At 43.4% G+C, this 16,948-nt stretch overlaps 1 protein-coding gene across 1 annotated transcript in view; it reads right to left on the bottom strand.

Annotated features, from left to right (window-relative positions):
* Positions 1–16,948, bottom strand: part of MGAT4B (alpha-1,3-mannosyl-glycoprotein 4-beta-N-acetylglucosaminyltransferase B) — a 285,731-nt gene that overhangs the window by 54,512 nt on the left and 214,271 nt on the right. The window contains exon 9 of the mRNA XM_083181481.1: positions 848–978. Within this exon, the coding sequence (XP_083037607.1) occupies positions 848–978 (131 nt within the window). The remainder of the gene's footprint in view (positions 1–847; positions 979–16,948) is intronic.

Below are 16,948 nucleotides of genomic sequence, written 5' to 3'. Positions count from 1 at the left end.
CCTGTCCAAGGTTTGATAAATCCCAGTATATTCATTAAATTCTGTATACATTGTTTTTTTTTTACCTGGAAAACCCTCAAATTTACTGTAATTGTTTAGTGTTATTATTATTATTATTATTGACAGAAATCATTAGTAAAGGTGAATACACACGGTGTGATATTGGCTATGGCTGATTTTTGACCATGCGATTTCCCGTTGAAGTGCATGAAGCTGATTTTGGCTACATGCACTTGCAATTTTGAATACAGTATGTGCTATTTGGTCTATGGTCATATACATTATAGTCAAAATTGCCTGCACGGTCTATTTTTTAAAGTCATACCGACCTAACGGGCTGCACATCCATATCGCAAACAGGGGAAACACTGAGATTTTGGCTAACTTTTCAAACAATTTTGACTATATAGTCAAGGTTGTTAGCCAAAATCTCACCTTGTGTATGTGTATATGTTTTAGAACTTCTAAGAAAAAGCAACATGGCAAACAAAGCAACAGACAAGTTTAGCAGATAAAACCCAATGCGAGATTCACTGGGTGTCTGTTGCCTTCTCCCTCACTACCATTGGCCTATGTATGCGGTCATGCCAGTAATGACCTAGTCACATGATCAACCAGACTAGTCTCATCTAATAGGTCTACTCGGAGTACCTAAATGTATGGATCGGCACTGGCGTCAAACGAAAGGATCAACCGCCGCCTGCTCCATCTTCAGTGGCTGAGATAAGTAAATGAACTTTTATGCCAAACCTAAATACAGGAATAACCACTTGATCATTCAGAATGTGTATAAGGCAGTCGCGGAGGGCTCACTGTGTGCGCTACCCAAGCCTGCCCCATTACTTACGGCATCTTTTTCCGGATTACACACTTTCACCCACAGGATGTGGTCCAGCAGCCAATCAATAGGCTTGTCTTTGTAAAACATGAGGATGAATTCCACAATCAGACTGAGGTCCAGAGATTTGAAAAGCTTCCCTGAGAACAACAAAAGAAAACAGTTTATTTAGATGTCTCTTCTATTAACTTGCCAAACATCATTTACAAAGGATCCACTTTGTTGAAGCTTTATAAGAGCAAGATGATGGCACTTGAGTCTTAATGGGAGCAATCAAACAGGAGAGAGAGAGAGATGAATCGAGGTAAACGTGTACGGTGTAGGGGTGATTATGTAAGAAATAGCGTGTGATAATGCGTGACTAATGGAACACTACACAATATTTTCTTCTTCATGTCTGTACCGCGATCTGAACATAGTCATTGGGGTGTATTCAATGCCGCAGCGAGCGGCCAGCGAAGGGGTTAAACAGCGAGGATTTAACCCCCGCGCCGGCTGCTCGCTCTATTCAATGTTCTGGGGTAATCCTCGCCGTCACAGGACGGTGAGAATTCCCCAAAACAGTGAGACCCGCGGCTAATGCAGGAAACTCGCTGTATTTAGCCACGAGTCTCGCTGGTTCAGGAGCCACATACGCAAATTCCCCCTCGCTCAAAAAATGGAGCGAGGGGGAATTGGCGTATGAGGGGGGTGAGTTGAATACTGTCAGGGTGAGTGGTGACAGCAAGCAGGAAGCCCTGCCAATGACTAGTAGAGAGCTGTGGTACACAGCATACATGAGGCTGAAAACATAAAAACAAAGAACTGGAAGTAGTATCCCAAGACAGCAGTCAGGATAATGCACAGACCTAAAAAGTTGTGAATGAATGCATCCGTCTCAGGTAAGGCAAAGAGAATTGCCGTTGTAAAAAGTTTAAAAGGATAACCACACCCCTTACCCTACCAGACAATGGAACATTGTCTAAACATCAAATTGGACCTAAACACAGAACATTGACTGCCATCAATGCTGCACAGCTAATGTTCCAGGGTTAAAATAATAATAAAATAATAATAATCCTGATCTATTTGCATTAGAACATCGTCAACAAAGTCCAATAGGCCATAGCAGCAATCCAAACAAGCTTTATTGACAGCCTGACAATGGCTACAGTTTACTCTGCCTTCATCAAGTAACAGACTAATGAGCTTGAGTAATTCCTAAACTGGGTGGTGAATCACGGTGGGACAAAAAAAAAGAAGAAGAAAGAAATAGATCTATGTACTAAGCCTTGGAGAGATATAAAGTACCACCAACTCAACTGTCATTTTTCAAATGTAGCCTGTAACATGACAGTTGGGGGCCAGTTGTATGGTATCTATTTATCTCCATCCACTTTCTTTCTGAGTCTTAGTACATAAACCCCTATGACTTTTACGAGTAAAATTTCCTGTGACAAGTATTCCTTTCATATGGACATCAACACGTTTGTGGCCAAAGTAAGAAGGACGTAATGATATTGGAGCCCCCAGAGGAGGCAACAAACATAAAATAGATGTATCTGTATTCTAACTGGGTGCAGAGAAGGCCAGCGCAATGACAGTTCTGCAGAGGTCACACAGCTACAGACTTCATAATGTTCAAGAGGGAAGCAGGACATCACTGCGCTACGTGGCTGAGGGAGCACCAAAGCATCAATCAGCTGGGATGGCAGCTCACAAATGCCTCTTGATGAGAAGCCTAATGAGGACTCTGGAAGAAAACGTTCAGCAATCTGTATAATGATTAACGACTGAGGGCCAAACCACTGGATGCCGTGGAAGAGACGAGGCCAAATGGCTGAAAACGAGTAGAAGTCACTGGGCAAGAAAAAAAAAAAATCCTGCAAGGCCCTGAAAATAGGATATGATTTATACACTCACATCTCTAGGAAGAGCTGTAAGTATATTTACTTAGACGAGATACAAGGAAAGTACATTCATCCTGTGTGCGTCAGGCATAGCGGGCAACTGTTTTATTTAGGGTAGGACACAAGTAGGTGGGGTCATGGGTGTCACGTCCCCACCCTTTCCCAATGGACTTAATGCATCCTGACCTTAAGCCTATAGGAGTACCTGCAATCAAACATTTATGTATAAAGCAGCTGATAGAGTCTGTATGTAATTATGTCATCTGTATTTCACACACACACACACACACACACACACTATAGAAATTGTCATGTGGAAGAAGAAGGACTTTTGCTTTTAAATCAGTGTCCTACAGTCATTGGTGCATCTATAATGGGAGAAACGTTTGTGCACCCATTTAATCGTGCTGGCTGCACCGTGGCAAAAAAATCTTTGGGAAAATGGCAACTGCAGCCATTTTCCCAGTGATTTGCGCATGCACAACAGAGGTGTCCCCGGGAATGTGGTGCGGTTGCCATGTTCCTAGAGGCCTGCGCAATAAACTCCGGTATAATCCAAGTGTCTACTACTCCACAAGAGAGCCAAATTGGAGCCTGCACATGGGCCTCCCTCCTTTCTTAAAGCGCCTCTGCCTACAGTACCTATCAACGTGTCCTCGTACATGGTGGCTTCAGTCACACCAAAAAGCCCCTTGTATCGCGACAGTACCAGGTGCCTTAGCTACGATGAGCACCATTTCTTTCTCAAAAAGGGGCATCTTATTCGCACAAATAAAACAGAACGTGGCAAAACTACTCCGATAGATCACACGGATCAATTTGATGTATGTGTATATATATATATATATATATATATATATATATATATACTTCTGAATCTGGGCGCAACAATGCTGCAGCTTCTTCTCACGACAAGTTCCATTCTGCTTCTTCTGGGATTTTGTACCCATTCGAGACTAGTTGCTGTGCAGTTAAAGTGACGGTTCGCTGTGTCTGCACTGCAAATAAGATGTCAAATGTAAAGGAAACAAATTGCATGTAACACATCTGAGTGTCTCAGTCATGCTTTGTGGCATATTGAGGCTACCTGTATGAGGACACATCTATAAGTACTATCATTATCATCATTAAGGGTGGGATTTACTAAGAGGAAAATGCGGTAAAACCCCCGGTTTAGCGTATTTTCAAATGTACTAATACCCAGCCGCCGCGCCATCGCAAGGCAGGGTATTGCCACCTTTGGGTGCCCGCCATTTGCCGCAGACTCCTACCCCCCCTCCTCATCCTCCATGAAACTCCTCCTCGTCGGGAACAGCCACGCTGAGCCGGGATGTGATGGAGACCGGGGCGGATTGGGCAACCAGGAAACCGGGCCATTTCCCGGTGGGCCGGTCTAGATGTGGCTGCTATTCCCCCCTGGCCGGGCCACCGCTTACAACCCCCCCCCCTTATAGTGGCTGCTATTCCCCCCTAGCACTAGCATCGCTGCGGTGGCATCCTAACAAAGTGCACTTCATTATCCATACATCGCAATGAAATACCCTGAAGCGGAGACGGGCAGGGTTCCAGATGCCCGCCGCCGAGTGACAGGGACACTGGCATGTCCCAGTCAGCTGGAGCCCCTCACTGCCAGCAGGGAAATTCTGGCAAGCCCTGGAGATGAATGAGAGGGGCGCCATCTGTATGTTGCTGAGCACTTTGAGTGATCTAGCATAGCTCAGAATGCTCAGCAAATCTCCACGTGTGTAGGCCCCAGTTCATAACGATGGTGTAATGGTTAGCATTACTGCCTCACAGCACTGAGGTCATGGGTTCTATTCCCACCATGGCCCTAACTGTACGGAGTTTGTATATTCTCCCTGTACTTGCGTGGGTTTCCTCCGGGTGCTCCGGTTTCCTCCAACAATCCAATATACTGGTAGGCTAATTGGGCTGCCAACAAATTAACCCTAGACTGTCTGTGTGTGTGTGTACATGTGGTAGGGAATATAGATTGTAAGCTCCACTGGGGCAGGGACTGATGTGAATGTTCAACTATACTCTGTAAAGCGCTGCAGAATATGTATGCGCTATATAAGAAACTGGTAATAAATAATAATAAATAACCAATATTGATTTTCTTTACCATATTTTTGGCTAAAAGACAGGAGATCAAAATTATTTGACATTTCCAGTCTAAATAATCAAGCAAAGTCTCAAATTCACTTAAAATGTACATATATCTTTGAGTACACTTGATGCCTAATCTACTGTCTTACCAATCATAAATACATTCATATTTCACTTCCAAGGTTAACTACAGTATTGTGACAGCAGCAAATCTACATTCCGAAGCGCACTTTATCTTCTGACTTTAATACGAAATCTATAAATATATTATTGCCAGGTAATAAACTGCATGGAAACCTTCATACTGATGATCTGTGCTCAGCATACCTCGCTGTGATACAGTTAAGACAGGTCTTACAACCAATGGGTTGATCAACCGCTAACGGGTTAAATCAGCCAAGAAAAAGCTGACCCAGTTATGCTCTAGACTCATATGTGATTATGTTGCGGAATTAAACACAAAAACAATATTCACCCCAAACAATACACACTCGATCAAATACCCCCCCAAAAAAAACACAAACTCAAAAGCAGCCGCCTTGTATTACTGCTGGTCTCCTGGGACTTCATACACTAAGCATATCAATGAGATTTCAGCACTGTAAGATCAGAGATGAAATAAGGTCCCTGCCACCTTTATTTCTCATTCCACGCACATGAATAAATACACAGGGTGAAAAAAAAAAAAAGAAGGGTTCCTTAATGAACAGAGCGATGTGATTAATGCTAGAAAGGAGCAGGTCAGCTAAACAGACAGCACTTCCAGGTAAATATTTCAATCTGTGGGTGGAGAATGTGGCAACAAGCCAGCAGCAAATCGTTAGCTTGGCAAAATTATATTTTATCAATGCAGCTTGAACCTAAAAGGCGGCGTGCATGCCTTCCCTGAGCTCTAAGCCAGGGTAGCGCGCATCCTCGCGTCAATCACCTGTCCCTTTAAACCCTTGTCAAGGTCATTTGGGGATATCAGTTGCACATTGCAACCGATTTGCCTAGAAATCCACCCACTGTCTGATAGAACTAGAAAACAGAACACAATGGTTGTATTCAATGCGGCCGGCGAGGGGGTTAAAACATACCTCCCAACTGTCCCGCTTACCGCGGTAACGTCTCGGTATTTGGGGACGTTCTCGTGTCCCGCCCGGGGCCGCCATTGTCCCGCAGTGGTGGTTGCGGTGGTGGTGGTTTACAGTTGGGTGTGTCGTCCCTCCCCCCCCCCCCCCCCAGTATGAAGAGAATAGATGCTGTGTGCAGTCTATTCTGCAATGCAGCGCTGTGAAAACCGGGGGCGTGGCCTTAGGACGCATCATCCCATGAGGCCACGCGCCCTTTTCGGATGCACGCACAGCTTCGCCACGCATGGGTCCCAATTCGGGGGGACACAAAGTTGAGAGGTATGTTAAAAGGCGGGGATCAACGAAAACAAGCGATCCTCACCGTTTAACCCCCGCACCGGCCGCTCACCCTATTCAACGTGCTGGATTTCCTCAAACAGCGAGGCTCGTGGCAAATGCCAGTGGCTAATGCAGCATTTAGCCGTGAGCCATGCTGTTTTAGTGGCCACATTTGCCGTTTCCCCCTCGCTCCAAAAACCTAGCGAGGGGGAATCGGCATGTGCAGGGGGTCAGTTGAATACTGACCCTGCGAGCTGTGACAGTGAGCAGGCAGCACTGCTCGCTGTCACAGCTCGCAAAAAGCATTGAATACACCCCAATGCAGCGAGCATATGCAAGGCGTTCACTTACTCCGATATAGCGGCTTGACTATGTCTTTGGATATATTAATTACATTATTACATTCAAGCCATCCCACATAGGATTGGATCACAGAATACCCTACATCCCACTTGATCTCATAGCCAGCAGCATGCGCCAAAGAACATGGCAGCTACTGAAATCAAGACTTAGGCCTTTATTTGCCTTCTCTTATCTCAAAGCCCTAGTGAGCCCAGTATGCAAAGTATCTTAGTTAAGCAGACGGCAAGGTGAGAACTTCCTATGCCTCCACCTGCCGTAGCGCACTCGCTGATAGAATGTATGCGTGTACCATGTGCTTATCATGTGAGATAGCGCATCAGGCATGCTGGGAATAGAGGACTACGGAGAACGACTCTTTCTTTGATATTCAAATTAATGAGCGAAGCATAGGACCACCACATCAGTAGTCTATGCAGATGGAAACGTACCATGGATCGTTATAGTTACGTTACCTCTTGATGATTATCTAACCACAGCTGTGTGTAGACTTTACAAGTAGATATAGGGATGGATGATACCAATGTGTAAGACGGTTGGTGCTCTATCGATCAAACAGTGAACATAATACATTAATGACGGAAGAAATAATGACCGCGCAGGCAAGTAAAAATAAAGATAGAAAATGTAAAATACTTTTATTAACAGGATGCAGTCCGCACATCGTTGGACACAACGCTGACATTGCTGTCGACTGTACAATGTAGTGTGTTCTTTTTGGACATTTTTGAGAATGCTGAATTTAGCAAAATGCTGACATGATCACAATGGGCGATATCCGAGGAAGCTATTTACGAAGCGTTGGGTTATAAAACCTGGAACTTCTGATTGTGTTTATCATCAAAATTTAAACGACCAATGCTTTTACTAGTAAATGCTCCACTCTTTTAAATTTCTCGCACAAACACAGGGTTATTCCCATTGATTCGCTCAGATGCGAATTCGCACCCTTGCGAGTCAACCGGACCATCCTGCGAATGGTGGTACATATTTACAAATGCGGCTGTGCATACGCCAAACATTGGTCCCTGTGCGAACGAACACTGGACGCAGAACGGACCAGAATAAGGTCCACAAATACAAATAAACCTCTAAATGTCAATTAAAATACCAACATTTATCAAAAGGACATACGTACTGCAGCAACTGCAGGCTCTAGACACAGGTTTAAGTTAATGCCACAAATTTATGTCTAAGTATCTCACTAGATCGCTTAGAAAGTGCCCCATACGTCGCTCAGAACACTCATCAATTCTCCCAGGTGTAGGCCCCTTAAGGCCGCAGCCACAAACTGCGGGTGCTGGACGGGGTCCTGACAGTCGGGATCCCGACAGGCATTTACCCGACGTTGGGATCCCGACTCTCAAAACACGACAGCCATGGGATATTTTCCCTCGTGGGGTCCACGACCCCCATAGAGGGAGAATAGAATAGATGGCTCGCGTAGTGAGCCACCGTGCCCGCAGCGTGGTGAGCGCAGCGTGGCGAGCTCACAAGGGGCTTAGTTGTCTGGGTCCGGCCAGTCGGGATCCCAACTGTCGGACCCCTGTACCACACCCCAAACTGCACTGCTGAGGAATGTCTATATTCTAACTGAAGACAAAATATAATGAACTTGCATGCTTTCACTGCATATATTAGGGTTAGGCAACCTGTGGTACTCCTGCTATTGTGGAACTACAAATCCCAGTATTCCCTGCCACAGATTTAGCTTGCTCCAACAACAAAATGGGACATGTTAAATAGGTTTTATCTGTGTAAAGCAGGCGTTTCTTTTGCAGTACTGCCCTATTATCGTTTCCAAATGATCCTATTTTACAGCAAATGTAGCTTAACTATTACAAGAAATGTAACATTAGAAAGAAATCACGCGCTGAATAGTAATATAATATAATATAGCCAATGTAGATTAGTTGGAAATTCACTTAAAGTTTGAAATTACTTGGCCAAATCACATTCTGATTCTCATCAGCAACTCACTAAAGAGAATTCGTCTGCATTCATCAATTTAGAACTACTGGAACGGGCCAAAAGCATAACATACTGTAGTAAGTTTCCCCGCACCACAGATCTCAAAACAGAGAAAAACTTGTGATTTACAAAGAGGCAATAAACTACACTATAAGAAACTTGAACTGGGTTTAGAAGTTTGCCAAAATAAAATGGATGTTACTGCTCTTTACATCTGGCAGAGGTAAGCATACAAAAAAATATAAAAATAAAAAAATTATAACAAAAAAATTATAAAAACATTACAAATTAAAAAAAATAATTGTTTTTAGAATAGAAAAATGGCTTTCAAAATTTGTAGTACTGTATATACCCTTTTAATATAAAAACACCTTAAAGCTGGCTATACGTCAGAACAATTTCAGGCCTGAATGCACAATTTCGACAATTCGTGCGATGCATTGTGATTGTTGTTCGTGCACATCCTGAGGTGTTTAGTTACGATGCGAGGGCCCGCGGGTCGAGAGGTCGATCCTCAGATCATATGTGCTGCACATATGATCAGTCATGATTGGGTGCTGATCGTGAGTGGCTTTTTGCACGTGCGATCAGTTGTTCGATGGATGGTACGACCCATGTGGATTTCACTGGTATTTTCCCGGACACTGTGATACATACGATTGATGGTGAGACGATCGATCGTATGCAGAAGCTGTATCATACGATGCATCGTTGGCACACCGTGTGTCATAAATGCCCCAAGTCATGAGTCCAGGACTGCCGGGGAGTTCAAGGGCAATCTTGACACGATCAAGATTGTGAGTTGGTTGTTCTGATGTACAGTATGGCCAGCTTCAAAGACCGTGGCTGATACCCTTTCAGGCCTTTTTAACAAAGTGTTCCATCATCTGTACATGCAGGACGACAGTGGCATCGTTAATGACACATAGTAGCGTGTATCGTTGCATAAAGAGAGAGAGAAAGAGAGAGAGAATACACAATTACCTACACATGTAACAATTGTGGCTATTTTCTAAGCAAAATGAACAGAAATGAAACATAAAAATCAATGTGTGTGTGTGTGTGTCTGCCCCATAGTGATGGCTAGATATTTCAAGAATGATTGAAATATCTGGTCATCGCCCGTTTTCTCTCTATTGATAAAACGGGCAGTGACCAATCGCTCAGCACACATTGAGAACACAGGCAGTGACAGATCGCTCAGTACAAAGCTCTCATTGCCCTGCGTGTAGGCCGAATAAGAAATATTTGGTACTTGTTTCCTAGAACAGCGCCCACTAAGCAATTTGCTTAGTGGGCTATTCTGCGTAGGGAAATTGCATTGCATGGGCCATTTTAGGGCCATTTTAGTGCCATGCGATGTGTGATGCGATTTTTTTCATGTAATTTATTCACTGCTATCTGTGAATAGTGGGGGAATGAAAAAGTCGGAGGACGCGTTCCGCCGCGCTTGCCATGCTTCGGGGTGGTGTGGATAGTGGGGCGGTGCTTTAAACCTATTTTTAAGGACATACAATCATATTATTGTATACCTAATGTAATGGCATCGCACACCCTATAAAATCGCATTCGATTTTGCGGGAGGTGCGATGCAATGCGTCGTATCGTATGCCGCTATAATGGCCCATGCGGTGCCGTACATAGAAAATCTGGGCGCCGTTCTAGGAAACAAGTACCAAATATTTTAACCCCTTCCTGACAGAGCCAGTTTTTGCGTTCCTGACAGAGCCATTTTTTTCAAATCTGACATGTTTCACTTAAGTGGGGATAACTTTTTTTTGCTTTAACTTATCCCAGTGATTTTGAGATTGTTTTCTCGTGACACATTGTACTTCAAGTTAGTGGTAAATTTGGGTCGATACAGTCTGTGTTTTTTTGTGAAAAATACCAAAATGTCGTGAAAAAATGGAAAATTTTGCAATTTGCAAAATGTCACATTTTCTGCTTGTGAGACAAATAAACATACCACTCAAAATAGTTAATAACTAACAAAGACCATATGTCTACTTTATGTTGCAATCATTATTTCAACCTCCTTTTCATTTTTTTGGACACTAGGAGGCTTCAAATATGAATAGCAAATTCTCAAATTTTCAAGAAAATTTCAAACTCTGATTTTTTTAGGGACCAGGTCAGTTATGATGTGACTTTGAGTGACTTGTATGTGAGACACCCCCATAAATGATGCCATTTCAAAAACTGCACCCCTCACAGTATTCAAAACAGCATTTTGGAAGTTTGTTAACCCTTTAGGTGTTTCACAGGAATTAAAAGAAAGTGTAGGTGAAATTTCAAAATTTCATTTTTTTTGCAGATTTGCAATTTTAATACATTTTTCTAAGGAACACAGTAGATTTTACTAGAGAAATGTGACTAAAAATTGATTCCCCCAATTCTTTGGTTTTCATAAATATCCTATATGTGGCCCTAGTGTGCACGGTGACCAAACCACAGGCTTCATAATAGAAGGAGCACCTACTTGATTTTGGAGCCTCCTTTTTATGAGATTATTTTTTAGGCACAATGTAGGTTTCTAGGCACCATAAGATGCTAAAAGTTAGGTACCCCCCCACAAGTGACCCCATTTTGCAAACTACACCCTTCAGGGAATTCATCTAGGGGTATAGTGTACATTTCAAACCCCCAGGGGTTTCACCAATTGTGGTACAACTGGGCAGTGAAAATGAAAAAAATTAATTTTTCATTTTCACAGCTCAGTTGTATCAAAATTGGTGAAACCCCGGGGGGTTTGAAATGTACACTATACCCCTTGATGAATTCCCTGAAGGGTGTAGTTTGCAAAATGGGGTCACTTGTGGGGGGGTTCCACTGTATGGGTGTTTCGGGGGTCATTCAACCAGAATCTGTGCTGCAAAATCCAAAAATCACTCCTTCCCTTCTGAGTCCTGCCATGCACCCAACTGGTATTTTTTGGTCACACATGAGGCATTGCCGTACTTGGGAGAAATTGGGGCACAGATTTTGGGGTGCTTTGTCTCCTTCATTCCTTGTGAAAATGAAAAATTTTGAGCCAGATCTGCATTTTTGTGTAAAAAAATGTAATTTTTTACAGAAAAATGCAGTTCTGGCTCAAAATTTTTTATTTTCACAAGGAATGAAGGACACAAAGCACCCCAAAATCTGTGCCCCAATTTCTCCTGAGTACGGCAATGCCTCACGTGTGACCAAAAAATACCAGTTGGGTGCATGGCAGGACTCAGAAGGGAAGTAGTGATTTTTGGTGGTGGAATGAATGGTGGGTGCTATGTCGCATTAGCAAGACCCCCGAAGCACCAATACAGTGGAACCCCCCCACAAGTGACCCCATTTTAGTCACCAGCTTTGGGAGGGGGGCTGGCGCTGCGGCTGGAGGGGGGGTGGGAGGGGTGCTGGTGCTGCGGCAGCCGGGTGGGTGGGAGGGAGGGGGGCTGCCGGGTGGGAGGGGCTGGCGATCGGTGCGGTATACACACACACACACACATATATATATATATATATATATATGTGTGTGTATATATATATATATATATATATATATATATATATATATATATATATATATATATATATATATATATATATATATATATATATATATATAGTTTTTCAGTGCATATATTTTTTTTTTTTACTTTTTCTGCAGCTTGATGCTGCTGCTGCTGCTGCGGGGGGGAGGGGGGAGGAGGTCAGCGCTGCGTGCGCTTCAGACGCTCCGGGGGAGCCGGGGGAGCTGCTGCTGCTGCTGCCGGGTGAGTGCCCGGCGGGTTGGAGGGGGGGCTGCACATCGGAGGTGATCGGTGCTGTACTTGACAGCACCGATCACCACCGATCCCTGTGTTACCGAGCGGCTTAGCCGCCGGTAACACAGGAAACGCTGTGAATGGCTGTTCAGATTTGAACAGCCAATCACAGCGATCGCCGACCGGGGGGGGCACCCCTGCCCCCCCTGGGCGGCGAGGGGGGATGTCTGCTGTCAGGGACAGCAGACATCACCTAACTGTCACTGCGTCTCTAGACGCAGTGACAGTTAGAAGTCATGACGTACATGTACGTCAAATGTCGGGAAGTCCTTCCCGACCATGACGTACATGTACGTCAAATGTCGGGAAGGGGTTAAACAATATTGCTCAGAAGGGAAAAAATTTGCAAAATCTTTCAAAATATTGCTTAGTAGGTACTTTACACTTAAAACAAAAACAAAAAATGTAGTAGTGTTTCCATTACTATTTGTATGCAAAGTTATATTGATGTTTGATTTCCACACTTTAAAATCTTCAATATAAATCTGACACAAGACTTAAGAAAACCTAATTTTAGAACACTGAGTATTTCAGCTCTTTAACAAGTCATGCTTACAGAGAAATCCCCATTCACTTCCTTTAGTCAAACGCAGACTTGCTGTAAGGCAAATGCAATCTTGAAACACCATATTATTAGCCTGTAATTAAATTATTCAGACCAATAAAGTTGATGTAGTCTCCCTTTGCTTTATTCCCCAAGCCAGAATGATGCATTTCAAACAAGTCTTACCTCCAGTAACCCCTATATCTGCCCAAGCCAATAAGGTAATGGGACAAGCATAATGCTTCTAAATGAAAGCCACCAATGACTGCTTTATTACGGGTGGCTTTTGGGGGCAAATTATTTCTTATTTGCTCCCATACATCAACAGATTTTTATTGCAACCAGAGTGGATCATTTATTTATTTACAGTTTCTTATATAGCGCAGCAGATTCCGTTGCGCTATATTGTAGACAGTGACAATACAAACTGGGTAACAACAGACAGACTTGGAGGTAGCAGGGCCCTGCTGCAAGCTTACAATCTATAGAGACATAGGAGGGAAACACAAGGAAATAAGGATAACCTGATAATGTGTATCCAGCTATAGGGGGTCGATCCTTTTAGGTGCGTACTCGCGAATCATCACGGCACCTGGTGCACTTTTTGGCAGACCGAATTCGCCATAGGGGTGCAAGCAATTTTAAGCAAATTCGGCCCAGCGAAGGGTGGCTTAATTCGGGTGCTGTTTTTAGTGTTTAAATGGCACCCGAGCGGCACCAATAGGATGGACCCCAAAGCCTACAAATGGCAGGCGTCGACAGGTTCCCGGGAAGTCTTTTTGAATGCAAAAACAACCTTGTGTTGCATTTTCAATTATTGAATCTTTCAAATATCGGGCAGACTCGGAGGGAATCTGGCAATGCATAAAGCGTGCAGGCTACAGTTATCCCTACATCGGCTTATATGGGCTGCTCTGGGAACGTCTGTATGGACTGAGAGGTGACCCCCATGCCTGATCAGGAGAGATAAATCACATCTTATTTTTCTGCAGGTTCATTACTTACTACATATAGGATAAATTGTTTGTGGTGTTACTGCTACAATATGTTTGGCCTCCTTCTTCTCTAGATATAGATGTGAAATGGTTTTGAGATGGATATTTCCCGATGGAAAAGAACCTTTAGAAGACCTCTATTTGTCATCATATAAGCTTGAAGTTAATTTGGACATTGGTACGAGGCCAATTCAGTTTTTGAGCACATCTATTAATCACTGATTTTCTTTTTGCGCGTGTTTAAAAAAAAAAAAAAAAATTATATATATATATATATATATATATATATATATATATATATATATATATATAAAATAGATATTACATAGATTGTATCAATAACATTACTGTGGGCCTGAGCAGCCATTGCACATATGTATAGGCTGCATTTTGTATTACAATAAAAGGCATGAATACAATCAGTCCATCACACTGGAACACTTGGTGTAATGTCTCCACAGTGTACTCAGACTGCGCCCAAGAAGACTGTGAAGTTACATTAGTCGTATGTATGAAGCTTATGCTGGTTTTACAGTGGAGGGGGGTGGAGCTTCAGGGCCACTGGAAACCCACCCTTAGTACACACTAGTGCTGGCCAACCGGTTACCGGACATTTCTGTACTAATGCCCTTCCTTTATCAGCTCTGAAATACCAAATAAGAGATTACATCCCACCATCAGCTTATGGAGGGGACCGTTTTACAGCATTTCATTGTCTAGAATTTAGATGAATTTACAATCTGAATACCCTACAACAAACATGGATTAAATGAGAAAAGTAACTGGAATGTTTTCTGACCTCGTTTGGCTGTACAAGTCATTTGTTATGACTGCTGGTTGACACCGTGCTGTGACTATGGCTACCATATTACTGTATCTCTCCTCATGGATTCCATTCTCTGCTTGATATATCCTGCTAACGATTAGACCTTTTTACATGTTTCTTGCGTTTGCCATCACTTTGTATCAGAGGACGGCTAGTCATTTGACACTTTAAAAAAAAAAAAATTCTAATATACGCCGGCATGCTCGTCCTGCTGATCACCGCCCACCCTGTTGCTTCTCTCCGGCCTCTGCCACTCAGCACCCGCCCCACACCGCCTGCTGCAGCTCGTCACCCGCCCCACACTGCCCTCTTGCAGAGGTAAGACACGCCGCTATCCCCTGGCGATTAAGATCCAGCACGCTGGATAAATCTAGTTAGATCTCACCGGAGATCGCTCAGCACACATTGCAGTGCAGTGATGTGCGCTGAGCGATCTAGCATTGCTCAACAAAATCTCCATGTGTGTAGGCCGCCAGCCAGAACTGCAACAATGCTAGCCCAGGTGCGAACAGGAAATTGCTAATACCGAGCAGAGAACCCATTTATTATTTTACGGATATTTAAATCAGGACTGTTGCTTGACTCCAAAACATAGGTCAGGGAATAGGGAGACAGGGCTGCCGGAGGTATTCACCGGAGAAAGAGAGAAAAGGAATGTAGAATATATTGATACCTCCCAACATTTTCGTTTTAGAAAATCAGGACGCTAATGCGACATAGCCACGTGCCCAGAAAAGCGGCATGGTCCACCATATGGGCGTGGTCTCACAAGGATACCTCGGTCGCAGGCAACACCCTGGTTTCCATCACTACTGGGCAGGGGGGACTCCCAACTGCCCCCACCACCGCAGAACCGTCCCAAATAAACGGTACGGTCCCACAAAAACTGGGACAGTTGGGAGGTATGTACATACAGTACTGTATGTTATGCACGTATATACAAAATAAAGTAATTAAGAGTCATAAGGACACCTGCGGGAGTTTGCATCAACTGTCAAAACGATTTACTTCTATTGTTGCAAAAACAGCTGTAAGCCCTAATCACGTTACTAGTTCCTAGAACTCCCTTTATGTTAAAGTAGCGGGTGCAATCTGCTGCGCCAAGCAGGCACTAGCACCCATATCGCCGCTCCGATGATCGCGGCTATATCTGTACATTATATTTTAGATTTGCATTCTCTAGTCACTATTCTACCAGAAGTATGAAGCATCAACTATTTAGATATTTAATTTTCAAACAAAATGATGATGTTCCAAACAGAGGGCAATTACCTGAGCCAATGGATCGCTACGGATTACACCATATCACTGCTCCTTGCACCTTGTCACATAATAAGCCCAATTTCTTCATTATTAAAGCAGGGAAAGATGAGGGGGAAAAAAAAGCACTAACCCATCGCCCTGTATAATGAGAGTTCGAAGCTGACTGCTTAGTGCTTCCGCAAGACTATATTTTTGCAAGTTGGCCTATTTCAGCGGACAAAATAAAAGGAAAAGAAAAAAAATACGACATGAATCATCAGCGACAAAAATATCCCAATGTCTTCACTGGAAGTACTGGTGTAATGAGTGCGCTTTCAGACTTCTCTGGCCATTACTTGGCTGCTCACACAAAGTGCCGCTTCCTCATAATACCAGTTTCCCTTTGAATAATCTTGGCAAGTTGCATCTCAATTTGAGAATATCGGTACTCAACGGATTTCTGAAATTCTCCATTTGTATATACACGCTCATAAAGAGCCGTCTGTGTTTGTATTTTACAGAAGCATTCGGTGGATAAGAGAAATTTCAATATGGAGGCTGGGGGGAGAGCGGAGAGGGGGATCAGATGAATCAATAAATCCGTCGAAGTTTAGACAGTCTGCACTGGTGTTGTCACAGAGATATTTATAAGTCAGGTGCCCTGGTGGTACTTGTTTCCTAGCACGGCGCCCACGATTTTAATCTTGTTACATAGTTTTGATCGCATGCGATGCGATCAATGCAATCAAAACGATGATTTCATTGTACAATCACCCTGATATGCAACTGGCACTACTGGGAACATGATATGTAACTGGCACTACTGGGAACATGATATGTAACTTTCACTACTGGGAACATCTGTAATAGCACTACTAGGAACATGATATGTAACTAACACTACTGGGAACATCTGTAACAGCACTACTAGGAACATGATATGTAACTGGCACTACTGAGGACATGATATGTAACTGGCA

Source organism: Crinia signifera, chromosome 4 (genome assembly GCF_055691185.1).
Source record: "Crinia signifera chromosome 4, ASM5569118v1, whole genome shotgun sequence".
Taxonomy (NCBI): domain Eukaryota; kingdom Metazoa; phylum Chordata; class Amphibia; order Anura; family Myobatrachidae; genus Crinia; species Crinia signifera.
Note: the sequence above shows the minus strand (reverse complement) of the source record. Positions and strands in the feature narration are given on the sequence as shown.